The 22,411-nt window shown below is 30.2% G+C and overlaps 2 protein-coding genes across 2 annotated transcripts in view; one reads left to right on the forward strand and one right to left on the reverse strand.

Moving 5' to 3' along the window:
• The window catches only part of LOC111631285 (protein transport protein Sec61 subunit alpha), a 38,547-nt gene extending 23,089 nt beyond the window's left edge, over window positions 1-15,458 (forward strand). The window contains exons 5-12 of the mRNA XM_023375502.1: window positions 1,464-1,573; window positions 5,231-5,384; window positions 11,669-11,829; window positions 11,898-12,038; window positions 12,120-12,176; window positions 12,249-12,440; window positions 12,523-12,670; window positions 15,225-15,458. Of these exons, the coding sequence (XP_023231270.1) occupies window positions 1,464-1,573; window positions 5,231-5,384; window positions 11,669-11,829; window positions 11,898-12,038; window positions 12,120-12,176; window positions 12,249-12,440; window positions 12,523-12,670; window positions 15,225-15,340 (1,079 nt within the window). The 3' untranslated portion in view covers window positions 15,341-15,458. The remainder of the gene's footprint in view (window positions 1-1,463; window positions 1,574-5,230; window positions 5,385-11,668; window positions 11,830-11,897; window positions 12,039-12,119; window positions 12,177-12,248; window positions 12,441-12,522; window positions 12,671-15,224) is intronic.
• A 2,725-nt stretch (window positions 15,459-18,183) lies between these two features.
• Window positions 18,184-18,708, reverse strand: LOC111631292. Its single transcript, XM_023375509.1, has one exon. The coding sequence runs from the start codon at window positions 18,706-18,708 to the stop codon at window positions 18,184-18,186; it is 525 nt and encodes a 174-aa protein (XP_023231277.1).
• Window positions 18,709-22,411: the final 3,703 nt, after the last annotated feature.

Raw genomic sequence — 22,411 nt, forward strand, 5'->3', positions numbered from 1 at the left:
TAATAATGAAAGTTTATACCGGATATAAGAATTTAAGAATGAAAATTATTAAAGCATTACTTCAGTTTAAAAATTATCTACATCAACGGTATTCAGTCAATATCGTTAAGCCAAAAATTTGTATTTCAATCTATTAAAATCTAAGAAATCAAATTACTATAAAAAAATTCAACAAATAATCTTAGAAAATAAAAACAGTGAACTTTTAAAGTTTACGATTAAGAAATTACGATGTTTCAATTGTGATCAATCAATGCAAATAGATTCTTTTAAATGGATAACTCTATTAACAGATTTACAGGAATTACAGTCTTCCTTATGCCGATATAAAAAATTTCTTTCAATGAAAGTTTAGATATTCCAATATCTATCGAAGAACTGGATATATCAATTCGTAAATTAAAAACGAAAACAGCTCCTGGAATGGATATAATTACCACTAATTTATTAAACTTCTTCTGCCAGCGGGTATGTAAGTTCTACTTGTTCTTTACAATCATTTTTATAAATCATTTATTATATTCTTACTGAGTGTCCAAAGATTGAAGAAGCGTAATGTAAATTCAAATTAAAAGAGTTTTTTGATTTAAATTAAGAAGAAAACTTCAGAACCAATCAAGAAAAAATTCCATAGTATAAGATGTATAATATTCATTACTTTTTTGTTCATATTTTAAAGAATTTGAAATATGATATGTAAATTGAATGACTAATATGTTATGTTTAGCAAATTTTATGTAACAAGATATTTAAAAAAAATATGTTTCAATAAGTAATTGTATTTTTTGTAATTCTCTAAAGCTAACCCCCTGTAACAAGAAATTTCTTATTACAATAAAGTATTTGTATTTGTATTATTATATAAAAATACCAGTTTTAATAACTTATTTTTATATGCTTATTTTTATTGTAAAGAAAATAATTCTGAAAGATAGTATAAGTTAAGGATCTTTGAGTGTTTAGATACTATTACAAGAGCTCATTATGTAGTGTAATGTGTATTTAGGAGGCAACAGTACTTGTTCTGTCTGGCTCTGAGTTCTGCTCAATGATCAAAATATTGTAAATAACATTATATTCTGTTGGTTAAGGTCAATTAATCTTTCTTGCTATCTTTGGGACATAAAAAAGGAAACTCACTTTTTCCTTTATAATTAGCTGAAAAATTTTCGTACATTTAATTTTTTTTATTATAATTCTTTTCTGTTTACAGAAATAGGTTATGATTGAAAAATTAAAATAGCAATAAATTTATAAATTTATCATAAAATCAGAAAATAAAATATTGGATATTGTGTACATTTTATCTCATAATAATCAATGTAAAAAAATGTAAAATCCAAATATTTTAATTATTTAAACATACATTTTTCATTTTTTATTAAATATTATGTGAATTATTTCTGTAGTTTAAGAATATACAGTATTAATATGCAACTTTTTATTATTTATTATAATTTTAGTATTTGGAATGGTAATCACAATTGGACAAGCTATTGTATATGTTATGACTGGAATGTATGGTGATCCTGCTGATATAGGAGCTGGAGTGTGTTTACTCATAATAATCCAGGTAGAAACTATGTGTATACATAAAAATTCTGTTTATCTGATTTTAAATTTTTGATGACTAACATACCTTTTTCACTAATTAACAAACTTATCAAAGTTAGTTAAATAATGTTTTATAGTGTGTATTTTCTATATAAGCAGTCTCAAAAACAAGCTTATTTATTTTTTCTGCATATTGAGAACTTTGTATTGATTATAAAAAAGTAATTTCACTAAGTTAAAGTGGAGATTATTTATTTATATATTTTTAATTGAAAATTGCAATGTTTGAGAACTTGCCATCAATTATTATTATTATTAGACATAGAACAATTTTGTAAATATTTGTTTTATGTTCATAAATAGCTAAATTTACTCCTCAGAGATAGCATAAAATTAACTTAACATCAGTTCACATAAGATTTATAAGAAAACAATAATCATCATAAATACTGGTTGTAATTAGTATCAGAAATTCTCCAAAACACCTTAAATCTAGAACAGACAGAATTTATTGATGAAACTAATAATAATTTCAACCTTGTTTAAAGGTCATCATCATGTTCTAAAGTTAGAACAAAAATTCTTTTTATTTTATTTTTTTGTTGCTCTATCTTTAGAATCTGATGATGATCTTTTAACAAGGTTGAAAATGTTAGTTCCATCAATAAATTTTGTTCTGAACTGGATTTAAGGTGTTTGGAAGTTTTTGATATTTAGATCTATAGTTTTTCAGTTTGTGTTAATTGTTAAAGTTGTGTATTGATATCAAGATGCAATACAGTAATTACAATTGCATATATTTTTTCTTAACATAAGTCCTCAGATATAATGATGATTTGATTTGGAATCAGTTTTGGATGTTGACATAAAATTGTCACAATTTATCAATGATTTGTAGAGTAGTTATTATTTTTTTTGACACTGTGTATTTTAACAACACATTAAAAAAAGTAATTTTGTTTTTAGTTCCCCTGATGATGGACCTTATTTCCTAAAAGTTTTTAACCCTTTACATGCGATCTATCTACAGAAAAAAATTGAATGGAATCCGTCGTGCGGCGCATTTTTTGAATTTTTGGATAATTTTTTAAATCGAGATATTTCGCTTCAAAATCGCGCTATATTTAATCTGTTTTTTGTCTTTGATTAAAAACATATTGCAGTTTACGATTGTTTAATTTTTAGTTTAATACAAATTTAAAATAATATTAAAATTTCGACGTTCACGAACAATAGAAAAAAAAATTAATTTACAGAGATTCGCTGAACTTTGTACATCTGTTCGTTAGACACATCTGTCTTCTTTTAAACAAAACAAACCGCAGCTCTCTAGCTAAAGCGGGGGAGAAGTTATTGCCATTATTTACACTACGTCTCTAATTACCCTGCGGGGAGAGGGGAGTGGGGAGTGGCTCGGGTATTTGTAGGTCAAAGATTATCAACATACTTTTATAAGAGTGAATATTTGACACTTTTTACATATTTTTTCAACGTTTTATATAATAATAACCTATAATAAATGATTAGTTAATTTTTTCCTGCGATTACGCAATATCCGGAAGTAATGAGTTTCCCGGAAAATTTTTCAGCTGGAAGATTTTGATAAAATATCTTCTTGTCTAAATAGAGTCAAATAACATGAAAACTAGAAAAATTACGCTTTAAAATAATGAATATAGCTATTTTTTAACGTTTGTTTACATAATAACTTTAATCACGTGGATTGATTCTTCGCGGGAAAATCCAGACTACATGTTCTGAAAAAAGCTCTCATTCGTTAAAGTTAAATCAGTTATAATATAAATGACCAATTAGAGCGTAATAAGCGTAGAAACAAAAATTTTAAAGCCAATTAACAGGAAGAACGTCTTCCATAGACTTACTATAGAGAGGTGGAGCTTCCCGGGAATATCTCTTGCTAGATAGTTTTAAAAACATATTAATACTATTAAATATTGTCGAATTAGCTAATTTAATGTCTTAAAACGTTAAATTAGTTAATTAGAGCTAAAAAAACGATTTAAAAAGCGAATTTATTGTGATTGTTTACATTTTACTTCGAAGGTTGGAGGCGGGACTTTTCGCGGCAATTTTTCCTTTCACAAGTCTCTGATTAGTTACAGTAATGTCAACAAAGACAGAAGATACCCAATAAAACTTTAGAAGGAGTTTCCCTTTGATTGTTTTCAACAACTGTCTAGTTAACTTCGAAGATTTACTGTAAATAGTAGGGGAGTGTTTTTCCCGAAATATTTATGGCCCAGGGGTGGTGACAAAACGCTTATTGGCTTAAACAAAGTCAATCGACCTACAAAAGAGCGAATCATGACTAAAATCGCAAGAAAACTCGAATATAACGCGAATTGTTCAATTTTTTTATTAAAACCGCGGAAATGCGGTATCAGCAGCTCATTTTTTATAGGTGGTCACGTGATCCGGCGTTTCCGCGGTATCAGCAGGTGTAGAGTTAAGAATAATTGATAGTAAATTGCATTATTTAAGCCTAAATTGAAAGGAGACTTTGACAAAGTATTCAGAGATTTTTGATCATATATCAGATTCAGAATTTTTATGATCTACTATTGATTCAAGAAACTGTTTCTTGAATCAACTATGAATCATAAAAAATACTATTCTTTTACTTAAACAGTGTTTGTGAAACAAATATGAAATGATTTTAATGTGTTTTGGAATGATTAGACTAAGTGAAATAAAAATGTTAAATGTATTTATTTTGTATCAGAATATGGGGTAAAGACAGTTAACTAACATGTTAAAAAAATTAGTATTTGTAATAAAGTATTGCAAATATTACACTGAAATTTTTTAAAATATAATAATGAAACCTTGTTTTCAAAAAATATACTGATATTTTGTCCAAATTTTAAATGAAGTTTTAGCAAATTATGAAAAAATAAAAACTAGAGTGATTTTATAATTAACCACTTTGATATACTGAACCACACTTAAATGGCAAATACAGTGGTACCTTGAATTGTGTGTCCCAACTTATGAGTTTTTTGAGATACAAGCCGTCTATCGGCCAATTTTTTGTTTTGAGTTGAGAGATAAAATTTGGGTTACAAGCCAGCTTTAGATACCCCCATCACTAGTTGATGCAGCAAATGTGGCATTTACTGCATCAACTATGAAAAATAAGATGGAAAACTGCCATAATTTCATCATTTTTATTACTTTTTCAATGTCTGACAGGCTAGCTTACAGAAAAACTTGTCATCAAGTGATGTAGGCATTAGTTCACTTTCCTATTGTGTGTGCCACCATCATCTCTCATTTCTTGAATTTTCCATCTTTTTTTTCTTTATCTATGCAGCAAATGCTGCAACATCTGCAAAACCAGTTTATTGTAGTACATTTTATTATGATTTTATACACTATTTGTTATTTATAAGTATATTTTTCCTATTTAGAAACATGTAACAAAAAAATTGCAGTGTTTTGGGGGTCATGAACAGATTAATGGCATTTCAATGGGAAAAATTGATTTGACATAAGAGTAATTTGAGTTAAGAGTTCTGTCAAGGAATGAATTAAATTATTAAGTTATTTTAAAAAGTTGACTCATGATCTATATATTTATTCAGATAAACAGAATTTTATAATTTATGGATGAATTATGATTTGAATCTGAAAGTTTTAATCTTTCAAATTTTAGCTTTTCGTTGCTGGTTTAATTGTACTGTTACTAGATGAACTTTTGCAAAAAGGTTATGGTTTAGGTTCAGGAATCTCTCTCTTCATTGCCACTAACATTTGTGAAACAATTGTCTGGAAAGCATTCAGTCCTGCAACTGTGAATACTGGAAGAGGTAAGATAATTTGTAATTAATTTATTATTTAAAATAGATGATGATAACATTTTGTTTGAATATATCTTAACTGTTATAAATAAGGAATTTCAAATATTTACTGAATGATCCAAAAAATTTTCAATATATAATTGAATTTTTTTAAAAGGGCTTGTTTTCTTTACAAAAACTATTAAGAACACATCAAATAATGTTTTCTGCTTTTCTCACATTACACAAAATTGAACTTTTAAGAGTAATAATCTTTATATTAAATAAATTTCATATTTGCCACAAATTTATTTTGAATTAAAACTCTTAATGAGGAAATAGATAAAAGAAAATACATTTTATTTCAAAGATTTTTGATGGGAACAATTTTCATCCTAATAACATGTTGACAAGCTGAGTCAAAGTGAACTTTATGAAAATAGTTTATTAATGTATCGTACATGTTTATAACAACATTATTATTGGAATCTGCTGATGAACCTGAAATATAACTGGCAACAATCATTATTATTCTGTTATCTGTGCAATTCTTAGAGAAATCATATACTATGTGATTCACTTGGGACTGAATAGTTTGTTCATTACCTCATGATTGCACATTCACATTTGAATAACATATGATGTAAAATATACCTTGGATCTACTGCTTAATCATGAAATAATCATTCCATTCATGTCTCTTGTTCCTATTTTAATTTTATATGAAGATAGTCAAGTTCAAAAACCACTTAGTTCACAATTCACAAACGTTTATATTAACAATTAAAACTTACATACAGTTATGAATTTCACAAAAATAAAACAATTACAATAATTCAGATATAGCAAAGTTCAAATGTCAATTAAACCACAATAACAGGTCCATCGAAAAGGACTCCGTTCGACGAATTCCTTGGGACAGTCATTAACAAGTTGGCAAGACAAAGCAACTTCTTCAGCAGATTCGCTGATTTAATTGATGGAGTTAAGATGCACTCCGACGTACTTCGATGACATCTGATCAACCTGAGTTCCCTGGATATGTCTTAGGCGAGCTGAAACTCCCACCTAAATTCACTCGTTTTATACGGATTGAAAGGAATGTAAAACCACCAATCAGCGCTTAGTAGCGCTATCGGATGTCTGTTGGTCGTACGATGTTTTCTAGCCAATCCGCAGTCAAGTTTCAAAACTGCTGACATCGCCGGATCCGCGTCTCCGTGATGATGTCTGTTGCTTGTTTGAAAACAGGAAAAGCTCCTGAAATCATATGTCCAGACGATTTATCCCGACAGAGATAGTCCATATAATAAGGTGTTCAGTTCCAAGTGAATCATCTGCATATATTAACTTTAAATGTCCATCCTTCAAACTTTCAACATTATGTTTAAATTTTATTCCAAAATGAGAAATCATTAAAAAACCTGATGAAGAACTTAGAAGAAAATGTTCATTTTTGTTTGTTTTCGTTATCTACAAACCATAATTCATTCAGAGTATGTGATTAATTATGGTTAGATCTATGCAGTTTATAAAAGTCTTTGCCCATCTATTGGATATATACTTATTCATTTTTATTCTGGAATTACTACTATTTTTATTAGCTTTATTCAAAGAAAAAGAAATTACAATAGATATGATGAAGTAATAGTAAAATACATCTTTTGTATTTGTTAATATTAAACTGGAGTGACAGTTAAAATTTGAATGATGAATATTATTCTAAAGTATTTCACTCATGCTCAGTTTATATGAATTAGCAAAATATTAATAATGCATTAGCAATAGGTAGTGATAAATATAGAAGAAAAACAAGTTGTGACATTGTCACAATGCCTGGCTGTAAGTTAATCATATTTCTCATTTATTTAATTTAAAGTTAATACTTTAGTATTTTGGCCCTGTACATCATACTTTTAGCAATTGAGTCATGCTAGTCATGATCATTGATGAACTTTTTTCAGGGGAAAATTTGTGAATTGAAATAATGTGACTTCTGGTTTGCATCAGAAATTCATATATAAGCTTTCCATATTTGATCTTGAATATCATTTATCTAACTTTGTTTTTGTGGTTAAGGAAAGAGACAGACAACAGTGGGAATTTATAGATCTACGATTTAATAGCAAACAAACATTTTCAACCGTACTTTCGGTCTTCTTCAGGTTTAAAAAACCAGTGAGATTCGAACAAGTAAATGCATAGAACAAAAATTATGAAATTATTTTCAAAAAATGGAACAGCACAAACGGATTTTAAAAGAATAAATAGTTATTCATGTGCATTGCCATGGCAATAGAATGGTATATGTAATATACCATTCTATATGTATTTATATAAGTATATGTAATACATATACTTATATAAATACATATAAATACACCAAATGGGGTGTTAAGGTTTAGGAATGTTAATTTATATGCTTTCCAGTATTCACGTAAGAAGATTTTTAAATTTAAGATCTACAATTTTTTTCAAATTGCAGACCAATAAAGCTGCCAAGGTTTATTACTTCAACTTATTCTTATGACATACAATACTTGTAAACTTATAAATCTGATTTTCAGGATATATAAGCAAAAGTTAATAAGCAAAAAAATATTTAGACTAATTATTTATGTAAATAGGATATGAATATATTAATGTATATATTGTATTTATTAATATTTTGTAAAGAACTCAAACTGTTATTAAAACTCATTGGTTTTAATAACAGTTTGAATTCTTTTTGGCATGCTTCAGTCAGGTTGCAAATAATGTCACAACTAATATTGTAGTGACATGCATAAACATTCACTTCTTTCAGATCCTGTTCTGTTGAAGGCCATGCCTTTTTAATTTCAGGAACCATGAGACACCACACACATTTTCAATTAGATTGAGATCTGGTAAATTCTGGCCCAATCCAATTTCACTCTTCCAGTCTTAGTGACTGGAAGAGTGAAATATTGAGTAATCTATATATATAAAAATGAATGAGTGTGTGTGTGTGTGTGTCTGTTCTTCATGCATTACCACACCGTTTATCCGATTGCCGTGAAATTTTGGGAAGTTGTTTAATATACTCCCGCAAAGGTTTCTGGCATAGTACGATTGCCATGAAGCTTTGGGAAGTTTTTTAATACACTCCATTTCTGGCATAGTACATTTATCCTACGATAGATGGCGCGATCCTATGATAGTTTATACGAGCATTTCATCGTGAGATTGATGGATTTAAAATTGTGAAGACCATTTCCTCCCTCCAAAAAATAGCTCTATATATGCATTTGTTATTTACGATATTTGTAATAATTTTTGTTGAATCACTTTATTTCAACTATTTTTTGTTAATTACGTATTCGCTCGAACTTCGTTAAAGCCTTAATTGTATCCCGAACAACAACCGAAATTGTAGGAGGAAATTCGCCTAATTTACCGATCTAGGGATCCTCCTTTTCCAAATTTTAATATCAACTCAAAATAATTTAAAAAGACAAATTACTATAAAACAGTTTATTATCCAACTATCAGAAATTTCACAACATGCCAAGGAAGAGAGGAAGGAGCAATTAAATAATTAAAATTATAAAGGATTTAAAAATATATATAAAAATGGGTAATATCGCAATTCTGACAATCGCTGTCAGTGTGTGGTCTAAATTTGGAGAATCCATGCTTCTCGCATGGACAACTGTATGTGGCCAGCTCATGCGTCCGAAAACCTTCTGATTTATTCGTGTACGCACCAGACAGAAAAACAAAAAATATCGTGTATCCACAAGCACTCCAATAAATAAATAGAATTGAAATAACACTTTGAAATGTTTTCCTGATGAAAATGAATAATAAGTTTCAATAAAAATGATAAAATGTAAATTGAATTTTATCATAACGAGTTTGCTTGAATTTCGTTTCTTCTGAGATTGCAGCAATGCGTGACGGGTAAGCTAGTTACTTAATATTTCAACTGTATTAAATGACATTAAACCAGAAATGTACACTTAGCTGTCTAGATGTGTGGCAAGATGCCAAATCTTGTTGGAAAAATGTGTGGTTCTAATCTAACTGCATTTCTGGGTATGTTGATGACATGATGTCTAATAACAGTATTATACTGATTAATAGTCACTGTCATTCATGAAATAAAAACCTTTTAATGCCACTGTAAGTGAGTGCAAACCAATAATGATTTGGAGTGCAATCATCAAAAGTATGTTCCTTCAATAATGAAAGAGCCTACCTTTTAGATCACATGAATTATTCTTAGTAATATCTTTTTGCTCACTTTGCAGCATACCAGTTGGGCTTGTCATTGGATAATAATAAATGGCTCTTGTCTGAAAATGACATCAAATTGGACAATCAATAGTGACAATGTTTTTGGTCCATGCTAATCTTTCTTTCATTATCTTTATTAGTAATAGTTTTTTGTTGGTCTATGCCAAAATTCTTGCTTTACAGAGCTTCTTATGAACAACACAAGGACTTGTGACCAATTAATGCTTTTAAATCCATAGACAATTCCTGAATTGTATCAAATTATTTTTTCAGCTCAAACAATGAAGAATTTTGTCATTCCTTGGAAAAGTGTGCAAAGCCACTTGTATATTATCAGTGTTTCCAAACATCTTAAGCTTTACAATGTTGCAGCTAATAGTGAAACAAGAACAGTTTAGTCTCTGTGCAATTTGAATTGTATTCCTTCCTTGTGTAAAACTAGAAAAAGAAATGCCTCAAAGTGTCAGTTCATATATCTTGGACATACTATATAGTTTATTCTCAACATTATACAAGTTCAAATAGCACACAGCAATAGATTACATCAAAATGAACAGCTTACTGTGTATGATTTATATCAGTGGTGATATAATACTTTACAATAAGGATGATGCAATGCTGATTCAACATTTCATAACCGTTACTTGTATTTATTAACACTAGATTTAGCAAAAAGTATGAATTTTTCAATAGATGTACATTATCTTAGAACACCAGTGTAATTTTCAGGATGTAATGATTTCAACATAAAAATAATTGTAATTTTAGTTTGTCAGTATAGACATGAATTGTTTTCCTCTCTCTCTTTCTAATCTATGGGCACTGAGAAGGCTTTTTTCTTCTCTTACCCATCATCAGTTCAGCCAGGTCCACAGTGCTATGATCAGATGATGAGACATATTTGGAATAGAACATTCATAAAAAATTCCTGGGTTGCTTGCCCAGACTTGATTTTTGAGTCCCCAGAGCAGCAGGCTAAACCTTAATTGCTTTATCCATCTTGCATCTAGACATGGATCAATAAAAGTAAAAATTAATATATCTATGCTTGCTCTCTCTCTCGATACTCAGCAAGAATTTGAAGTTATTAAGTAACTTAAAAAAAATTTTTTTTAAGTTACTTAATAACTTCAAATTCTTGCTGAGTATCGAGAGAGAGAGCAAGCATAGATATATTAATTTTTACTTTTATTGATCCATGTCTAGATGCAAGATGGATAAAGCAATTAAGGTTTAGCCTGCTGCTCTGGGGACTCAAAAATCAAGNTATTAAGTAACTTAAAAAAAATTTTTTTTAAGTTACTTAATAACTTCAAATTCTTGCTGAGTATCGAGAGAGAGAGCAAGCATAGATATATTAATAAAAGGTTTATTTTTAATCTTTTTAACAAAAAAAAATTTTTAACAAATTTTGTTAACAAAAAAATTTTTTTTTGTTAAAAAGATTAAAAATAAACCTTTTATTTTCTCTTCATGAATTATTCTCTTTCTTTACTGACTTTTGTACATGAGTCAATAGATACAGAAGTAAAGAGTGAAATATTTATTTAGAAAAATTCAACATACCATATGCTTTTTGCCTGAGTTATGAAGCTCAGCATCTTCAATTGGAACAATATTGACATTGCTGTATTAATCATAAATCTGTAACGTCCTGGTCACATGAAGATTCCTGTAGTATGACAATTTTATCCCAGCATGCATCTATCATCATACCTTTATTTAAATGAATGTTATTATCATATTAATAATATATAATGTGACCATTATAAAATATTTTTTAAAAATTGGTTACTTTTTTGTTTAACCATGTTTTTTTCTTTATACAATACTTGGATATTATTTTTATTGCTTTTACATTTGTTTACATCATAATTTAATGTTATTTATTTATATTTCAATATTCAGCATATTATTTACAAAAATTCAGACTAATTTATTTTAAAAATAAACTCTGTATAATGTAGATATTTATAAAGTAATGGTTATAGAATTAATGAGTAGACATATTTATCATTAACCAATTTTAATTATAAATTATATTTAAAATATAGGAACAGAATTTGAAGGTGCTATTATTGCTTTGTTTCATTTATTGGCTACAAGACAAGATAAAGTTAGAGCTTTAAGGGAAGCAGTGTACCGTCAAAATTTACCAAATATTATGAATTTATTAGCTACAGTTATGGTTTTTGCCATTGTGATTTACTTCCAGGTAATTCAGTTATTGTAAAAATTATTTTTATGTAACTCTTATAATATCTAATATCAAAATATTTATAGGGATTCCGTGTAGACCTGCCAATCAAATCTGCAAGATATCGTGGTCAATACAGTTCTTATCCCATTAAATTGTTTTATACTTCTAACATTCCAATCATTCTTCAGTCTGCACTTGTTTCTAACCTTTATGTAATTTCTCAGGTAGATATTTCATAATTAAAAATAAGTATTATTAATAAATATAAAATATGTAAAGTAATTTTTTATCTTTTTTTATTTCAGATGTTGGCTGTCAAATTCAGTGGAAATTTCTTTGTTAATTTGTTAGGTGTTTGGGCTGTAAGTAATAGTAAGCTTATATGAAATATAATTAAAGTTATTTTCTAATTTGATTATTGATTGTGATTTTAGGATGTTGGTGGGGCAGGTCCTGCTCGAGCATATCCTATAGGTGGTCTTTGTTATTATCTTTCACCACCAGAAAATCTGGCTCACATATTAGAAGATCCCATACATGCAGTTTTATATATTATTTTCATGTTAGGATCTTGTGCATTTTTCTCAAAGACTTGGATAGAAGTTTCAGGATCGAGTGCAAAAGATGTAATAATAAATATTAAATTTAAAGAACTGTTTTACAATTAAATTAAATGTTAAATTTTTAAAATATGAATTTTTTTAAAAGGTTGCAAAGCAATTGAAAGAACAGCAAATGGTAATGAGAGGTCATCGTGAAAAGTCAATGATTCATGAACTCAATAGATACATTCCAACTGCTGCTGCATTTGGAGGTCTTTGTATTGGAGCTCTCTCAGTACTTGCAGACTTCTTAGGTATACTAATATTTATTTTAAACCATTTATTTATAAAAGTTTTATCTTATTTGATTGTTTGATTATATATATGTATATATATAATGTATGCACAATTAAAATGATTTATTTTAACAGTGTTTCAACGAAATATCTTAAATTTATCTTTATATATAATAAAATGACTTCTTATAAAAATGTTTTATTAACAAATATATTGACAACCAAGATAAATTGGGTTTAAAATAAAAGTTCATTACCCAAATGAACTAATTTAATAAATTTTAATTCATTTGTGTGTAGTGAAATTTTTAATGTAAGTATGTCTACAATTATACTTAATATTGACAATGACATGTGAATGATATGATTCTCATCTCTGAAGAAATAAGTATTTTTTCTTAATTAAATTTTATGNTACATAATTTATCTAATTTTAAGTATTTATTGCAATTTTAAGTCAAAGAGAGTGAAATAAATTTAATTCTGTACACAAATTTAAAAAAATACATCAATTAAATTTTATTTGACACAGGGTTCATACAAACATGAAAAATCAGGGAATAAAATTTTTAGCAGGAAAAGTGTAGGAATCTGGAAGTACTGCAGAATCCTTCTGTTGCTTTTGTTCCTTTTTGATCTGAATGTCTTTAAATTTGGTTCAGTATAGTGTGATCTATAAAACTGGAGTGGCCAAAATAATGGCAAGATTTGTTGTGCTTATATCTCGTAAACTATAAATGATAATCTAATGATTAAAATTTTGTTAGATAGAGAGTTTATGTTTGTATTTAAATTGGTATGTAGTGGGGTGTGTGGCTTTGAGGTAGGTTTGCAGTTATATATGAACACTGAAAATGGCAATGCTTCAGACATTTGGGCAGTGTATAAGTTTGGATTGCAAAGAGATGGGACATTGAAGTTGGTGTTGATTTATACAGAATGACATGATCTACAATATTATTTAGCAATAATAACAAACAAAATAGAATTTGTAAAGTTATAAGCCGATAAGTGTTTGAGTTGAAGAAAATTTTCATAATGTGGAAGAAATTGCAAAAGAAATATGAACAGAAATGTAAGAAACATATATTGTTGGAAAGAAAATTTTAAAAGGAATCAGAAAAGCCCAAAGTGACTAATACTGAACAATGCAGATTGTATAGTGTGCATAAGAAAACCAGCATGTAAACTCTGATATGAGTACTTGAGTGCACTGCTGCCTGAACTGATAGATATTGACTTGTGATAACCACCAAGACTATTCATTTGTGTTATTACAGGAAGGATAAGATGTAAAGACAAATTCATGCCTTAAGCAATTGCAGTTGAGTCCTGTACATAACCCTCCCAATTCTTTTTTATTTAAACGACATTTGGTTAATATTTCTTCTATCTAGTTGCAAATTTTCGTCTTCATATGACCTGCAGAATTTTGAAAGTATATCAAAATATTGCCATAGAGTTGAAGTCGGGTTTTCAAAAACACCATTGACAATAATTTGCTTTCCTGCCAAAACTTCACTGCTCCCATTATAAGTTTTGGGAAAGGATGGGAAGAAATGTAATAATAATAATCTAATGGGTCCATGCTAGACCAAAAACAGCATGTGATAAGTGATTTCTCCCTCACAGAGTGCGCAATTTATTCTTTCGATTATTTTGAATTTCCTGCCTCCTCATTTTAAGAAAATTTGATTTTACAATGCAACACAAGTTTTTTTTTCTTATTTAAATAAAATTTACAAATTAATTTAAATAAAATCATGAAATATATGACAAAGAATTGACATAGCTAATTATATAATCAATTTTATACAAATTTTTTGTTCTTTGTAAGTGAATAAAGTATTTTTAATAAAGTTTTTATATAATTGTGTACAAAATGGGCTTAAATAGACTTGGCCAAATATTGCATAGTGGAAAGAGAAATTCAAAAACTTTAATGGATCAAGGAATATTATCATAATTGGTCAGGGAATCACAGATGGAATTACCTGTATGGACCCTGTTGATAATTTTGCATACATTTATATTATTTATTTGCAAAAGTTTTGCAAATAAACAAGACAAATGAATTCAATTTCAGCATAAAATTTTTTTGCAATAATGTTATTACATTTGAAATGTACTAACATGATTTGATATGTTGAGAGAGATTTTAAATTTGTAATAGTGGAACTTTGTTTTGACATTGTTTAATAACCTTACAATTTAAAAAAGGAAAATCAATTTTAATTAAAATCATAAACTAACCCACTTAAGTAACTCAATTTTTTAAAGTAATAATTGTAAGGTTTATTACTTTAAAAAATTGAGTTTTCTTCAAAATAAAGTTTTAGAGATTACATACATTTTTTAAATCATTAGTAATTATATTAATTTTCATTCAGTGAAATTTTTGTTTTTAATTTTACAGAAAATTTAGCTTACAGATTTGATTATCTCAAAATTACATCTTATCAATTATATGATTGATAAGATGTAATTTTGTATACAGTATATGTTGCATCCATATTTAATTGTGTAATAATGTACTGGAGATACATTTATTAAAATTTTAAATTATTTACAGGTGCAATTGGAAGTGGTACTGGTATTTTATTGGCTGTAACGATTATTTATCAGTACTTTGAAATATTTGTAAAAGAGCAAAGTGAAATGGGTGGAATGAGTACTTTGTTATTCTGAGTTATTTTATTCTCTATGTTAAACATCAAGTTTACGTGTATTTTCAAGGACTGCCAGTTCACCTCTTGTAGTTGCTTGAAAAATGATTTGAATAAAATATTCGGTGACATTCATTGTATGCAGTTGTTATGAACTATGTATTGGTTACTGTTAATATCACTGACATATTTTGAATTTTCAATAATTAGTCAACAAAAGAGAGTAATAGTTATTTTGAATTTTCTATTTTGATAATAAAATTTTAAGTTTTAACATTTTAATTCAAATGTAAAGTTATTGTCTTTAATTTGAATTTTTTACTTAAAATAAATTATATAGTGATAAGCTCATTACTTAAAGTAGTATAGAAATTGTTGCATAGATAAACTAATGTATTTTAATTAATTAATAATTAAAAGGGGGAAAAATAGTTTACATATTGTGTTATAAAATTGCAATATTACTCAGAAATCTATTATTCTAAATTGTTTCTTTTAGTATTTTATACATACAAAATTGTAGATAAAATAATAGATCTCATTTAGTACACTAGTATGTAAGTTACAACAAAAATTAGAACATAGATAAGCATGTTTTTTCCTTATTAATAAAGAAAACCATATGTAAATTTTTAAAAAGATTCAGTTTCATTTAAATTTTATAAAATGTATATGTATGCTAATAATAAAATCAAAAATGTAATGTTATTTCACTAGTTTTTCGAAACTATAAACTGGACTGAGAGGATAAACTATATTAAAGGAATATGAATTTTTACTTGATCAGAAATTTATGTTAGAATTAATAATAAACATAGACAAAATGTCGATATTAGTCATTATCAAAATTCTAATATTAGTAGATCTCATGACTTGAATGTGTAAGGAGTTAATAGTCGGAAGGTAAATAAAAGATTTAATGTTTTTGTTAATGATTTTTTTTCTAATCTCTTCGTATTATGGTTATGAATAAAGTATGATATCTCCTCACTTGGATTTCTCAAAATACTATTTAAAAAGATTTAAACAGCCTTTCATGTACTTATATCAATCGCCTAAGATGTATTTGACGATGAAATGCTTCTACTAAAGGACTATTAAATACAGTATATGAAATTTATGATTATCTTTTTCAATTAATTAAGTCTGGATTCTTAACCATGATTTCAAACGTACTCCGTAGTGGAATACAATGAATATCCTACCACGTTTGAGCTTTGAGCACTATCCTCACTTTGGCAGTATTTTGAGCCAGGCATTTTTGGGGTCTGCCTTAAAAGAGCATCTCAAGAGAATAATATTACCTTAATTGTAATTTTTTCATATTCCAAGAAATCAAACTATAAGAAACACTTGTGTTCGTTTTTTACTCCGCCCTGTGAGCACAAAGGCCTTTTAATTATAAGTCCATTGTGGATTTGGCAAGATCCACAATGGAACGATCGAGTGGAGGAACATGTTCCGAAATAATGGAAACAGACACCAGAAAAATTTATAGAAATATTTCTCAGTATATAAATTCGATCCATCCGGATTTATTCCCTGGGTGCCCAGTGCTGTAGATTGCCACCTTTATCAGTCATCTAGACCTCATAAAAAAATTGCTGGAGGACAATGATTTTGAACACCACATTGAGTAACAGATTTGATTAGTAATAATTAGCCATTTATTCCAGATAGTTTCTGGTAGGATATTGCATTTTAGTAGTGAAGCAAGTTTCTCTCTCCATAATAGTGATGGAGAAGCGTGGATGAGGTTTAAGAGGACAATTTACACTTAAATTCCGAAAATCTTAACTTGAGAAAGATGCGAAAAATCTTGATTATAGGATTATATATACGTATATTTACCTATTACACATTTATATACTGTTCTTTTGTAAATTTAAAAATGATTATCCTAATTATAACGTGTCAGAATCGGATTTTTTTAAAACCTATCGAATTACCGTAGTACTGTCCGTTAATTAAACTTCCATAATTCGATAATGTTTTTTTAATTTTAGAACTTTAATATTCTCTATTTTATTACTGTACGAAAGCAGTACAATTAATTTTGAGACATTTCAAGTCATTATGATGACTGATTATTTTATACAACTTTGTCCTCTGGATATTTGAGAACCTTTTTTCCAAGCTTATAATGGAATGGCCGGAACCCGATGTATACAGGTCTATTTTTTAAACTTTTTCTGCACTAAAAAGGCACATTAAATTTGCTTTTTTAGCATGCCCATTATGAGTTTAGCTGGGTACTCTATATATATTCGGACAAAATGGCGCACCTGCGGGACAAGGTGCCCTGACACCCAAATATATGTGAAAGTTATACCAAAAACTATATTAATCTAAATAATTTTGAATATTATGTAAAGCTCATATCAGTGTCTAGTTCGTACTGGAATATGGCTATCAGATGGGTCTGACTGCACGTGTTTGTTTGTTTAGTTACGAGGGTAGTCCCAGAAGTACCCGACCTAACAAAGACACAAAAAATTTGGTAAAACATATCTTTATTTTTCAACATAGTCTCCTTTTAGCTCGATACACTTTTTCCAGCAATGTACAATAGCTTCGATCCCCTGTTTATAGTGAGAACCGTCCAGCTTCTCAAAATAGCCATCAACCTCAGACTCCACCTCTTCATTATTGGCAAATCTTTTATCACCAAGCCATTTTTTTAAGTTTGGAAAGAGAAAATAATCCGAGGAGGCTAAATCTGGCGAATAGGGTGCGTGAGGAAGCAATTTGAACCTTAACTCATTCATTTTGGCCATTGCAATAACGGATGTGTGAACTGGTGCGTTGTCTTGATGAAACAATATTTTCTTTTTCGCCAAATGTGGCCGGTTTTTCTTGAATTCATCACTCAAGCGCTGCAATAAGTTCGCATAATACTTGCCGTTGATTGCTTTTCCTGGGCGTATCCAAAAAAACTGACGCCATGACCTTGCCAGCAGCTGGAACTGTTTTCTCCTTCTTTGGAGCTGATTCTCCCCTTTCAGTCCATTGTTTCGACTGTTCTTTCGTCTCAGGTGTGAAGTGATGGACCCATGTTTCATCCATGGTTATGAATCGACGCAAAAACGCGGCTTTGTTGCTGCGAAACATTGCCAAAGACTCGATTGAAACATCCTCACGACGCTGTTTTTGTCCCATTGTGAGCAAACGCGGCACCCATCTTGCGCACAGCTTTCTCATGTCCAAATTTTCAGTTAAAATGCGATGTACAGCACTTTTTGAAATGCCTACCATGTCTGCTAGCTCTCGCACTTTGAGTTGACTGTCATCCAANGGTGCCAGCAGAGTTGTCACCGCAGGTGGCATCCCTGCCTGTAACCTAGGCGGGGTTGGAACCCCGCCCACGCGCGTCTCAACAGATAAGGCCATTCATATACTGGCCACACGCTTGCAATTAAAATATCGAAAAGTGAAAAAAATATTTTTTTCCTTTAATTTTCTTTACCACTGAGGCGCCCCCTAGGACTTAGCGCCTGGAGCGGCTGCTCAGTTCGCCCTATGGTAGGGCCGGCTCTGCTCGTACGGCCTCGTTTAAACTCTGCCACCCTATATTTTATTGTTGTAAACGAGGGAGCAAACTCCCCCAGAGTAGAATCTAGCTCAGCTTTAATATTTGTTGGACTGAAACTTTTCAAATGAAAGTATTGTATCACATAACGATGACAAATTTTTTCCATGTTTACAAATTCACTGAGATTGTTCACGATTTATGGCTGCCAAAAAAAATACTATACAACGTAACGTCTTCAAACTTCAAACTTAAGCTTTATAAGGTTGATACTTTCGAACACAGTCATTTTTTTTCAAACAAGTACCGCCATCTATGTCAGGTCGGGTACTTCTGGGACGACCCTCGTAAGTTACGGCAGCGCAACACTTAGGCGATCTGCCTAGGAGAATGCCTTCCGGGAAGTCTTTAATTAAGCGTAACTAGTCCGTATTCAGGCGTTACAAAAGTGGAGAAAACCCGGAAAATTCCACGTGGTTAGCCCGTCCGGACGAGGCGCGAACCCACGACCGAACTTTAGTTTTCAGAGAACGGAACCGCTTTATACTAGTATTATATTACATTATGCATACAGTGGGTGATCGGTTAACGAACATAATCCGTTCCAAGACTTTGTTCGCTATCCGAATTGTTCGTTAACCGATTATCGATTTACCGTAGGTTTTAATGGGAATTTAATTTAATTCGTTCTGGAGACCCCAAAAAATAAAAAAAATATATATACTTTCTTACTATGTTTGTTTATATGTAATAATAAAAATACTGTACATATATGCACAGTCTTGCATTTTTATTAGTCATATTTTTCTTCCGTTTGTGGGATTAAAAAATTTTTCTAATGTCGATTGCTTTTCTCTCTTCTTCACGATTTCTCGGAAGTAATTAATAGCATTGCAACTGTAGAAATCCCCAAGTCTCAACCTGGTTTGGATGCCATTCTAAGATCGTTGTTCTGACATCCTCTCACTTCAAAAGATCTTTAATAGCAGATATCGGCATTAATCCTCTTTTTCAGAAGAAAACATATCTCGCCGAGTTTTTTGGTGTTCTTCATTCAAGGGTTCTTTGCGTTCTTCTGTCGTCAGATCAGTTTCAAGTTCCATTATGAGCTCTTCAAATGTTCTTTATTTCTCAGATGTGATTTCTGTTACTCTTTTAGCTGCTTGAGTCTTCTTGATAGTACAGTATCTTTCTTAGATAAGCTTGAACTGCGGCCTACTGTAGACCTGTTCAAGCCATACATACTGCCCAGCAACAACAGACATCTGCCCACCTTTGCTATTATACTCTTACCTTTCGAAAAGAAAAACAGACGCAAAACTTAACGAGTGCCCACCCGACAGTCTCGCGAATACATAAAAGAATTGTTTTGTCAGAAAAATAAAAGGCTGGAATTACAAGGGAGAGTTTCAAAGTTTGGAGGAATACTATCCGATCGGTATATACCGGCTTGAGCGTCGATGTCGACATCTCCCACACTCCGAAAAATTTCGAATTGTTGCCCGAAGACAAGGGAAGACCAATCGGTATTCATTATTTTACGTCGCTTCTTCTTGTGTTTCTTCTGTGGGGTGTTCGTTATCCGATCATGTGTTCGTTGTCCGAACATAAAAATTTTTCGCGAAAGTGTTCGTTATCCGATCTGTTCGTTAACCAATCACCCACTGTATATAAATAAAAACCCTTGTAAACCGGAATTGCACATTTTTTCCGTTTTATTCAGATTTTTTTTGTACTCGGGGGCAGATTACGGGGTGCGCAGGAAGCAGCTGTAACCCTCTTTTGTTGGTTTTCTCCAGTAAAGCAGGGTACCTCACATAGTAAAAAATTTTGTAACACATATTGCTTCTTTTCTGCACTCCCTCTAAATATTTCTGGATCTGCTGTATATATATACAGCACCTACTGTATATATATACAGCAGATCCAGAATTTTAAGTTTAAAAAGGAAATGCCACTTCTAATTAATTAATTTGCTATACACGCCTAGGCCTTTTGATCGATTGATACAAAGCTCGGTAGTTATGTTCAAATGCTTCCAACTTAGATCATGACGTACATACAGTACATCCCACACCAAATTATCGATTGGATTTGTTGGATATATCGATTAATTTCTTGTACAGTACATTTGATTGCTGGCTTTACACACAGCACTGCCTATTGGGAAAAAATAACAAAATAAATAACTAAATATAGTTCTTACAAAAAGGATATAATTTTAAAATATATACATTATATTCACTTAATTACTACGACAATGATATAACACGAAATAGACGCGCTCTTACACGCCATTACTGAAACAGGTAGCACAGCACAGCGTGGTGTGTATAGGAGCGGATCTACATAGGGACTAATAGAACTTGGCCCTGGGTCCCAAGTGTCAAGGGGCCACAAAAGTTGAATTATTATCTAAAATTTTTAATACTTTTTCATTAATAATGAGCACTTATTGTATAGTAAAAAAATAGTTAATAATAATATAAATTATCATTATTATTATATTATTATTATTTGTATTAACAAAAACCCATTGGACTTCAATAAAGCCCTAGGCCCCGAAAAACCTAGATCCCTCCCTGCTTAAAACGTTAAGCAAATACTGTATTTATCTCGTGTTTATATGACAACGTCCACTACGAATGGATCCAATTCTCAATACTGTATAGTCATCCCAGAATAGGCGAGAAATAGAGAGCGAAATTAGTTCTTTACTACCATTTATTATATTAGGGGGACTCGAATTATATTTGAATCTGATTCCCTTAGGGCTGTAAGTAAATAATTTCTGCGCGATCATACAGCCGACTTTAATGTAATAAAATTATTTTCATTACATTCAGAATAATCACATAATGTATCAAGGTGGCAGCCTACCGCTCTGGGGGACACGGGATCGAATCCGGACGGGTCAAGGAATCCCCAGGAATTTTCGGGGGTGGTCCGTTCGGATATGTTGGGCCTGTCCCTCACCACCCGGTCGCCCTATCGTAGGCCTGACCGAACCCATAATGGACCTGCTATAAGAGGCCCTCTTAGTGCCCAGAGGGCGGAAAGAGTAAAAAAAAATCACATAATGTAAAAAATACTGTTTATGCTGATTTTATTTTCATTTTTATTTATTTTAAAAAAGGCAATTATCAGAATAATTTTCTGTTTTCCTTGTTTTGTTTGTAAATCAAGTTAAAATTACGTATTATTTATGTTTGTGCAGTTTTTAAAAACTGGAATGTAGATTGTTTCAATGAATTCTAAAACTAAAGAATTTACATTTAACAAATATATTATGACTGTCTGTATTAAAAACAGCTGACGGCAAGCTGAACAATGTAATGGCGTGTGCTAAATCATAAATCTAGATTATTGGGTTTATTGGATATTCACCGATAATGAAATTTTATAAAGTACTTATTTTTTAATTTAATGTATTATTAACAAAACAAATTTAATATTTATCAAACTGTGGTCCTCGGACTCTTCAGAGTCCGAAAAGTTTTTCGGAAATACTGTATGTCAGATGTTTCTATATAGTCACGTGACAAAGCGACGTCAAGTCGGCCA

This window comes from Centruroides sculpturatus, unplaced genomic scaffold (genome assembly GCF_000671375.1).
Source record: "Centruroides sculpturatus isolate CEXI.00-Female unplaced genomic scaffold, Cexi_2.0 scaffold443, whole genome shotgun sequence".
Lineage (NCBI taxonomy): Eukaryota > Metazoa > Arthropoda > Arachnida > Scorpiones > Buthidae > Centruroides > Centruroides sculpturatus.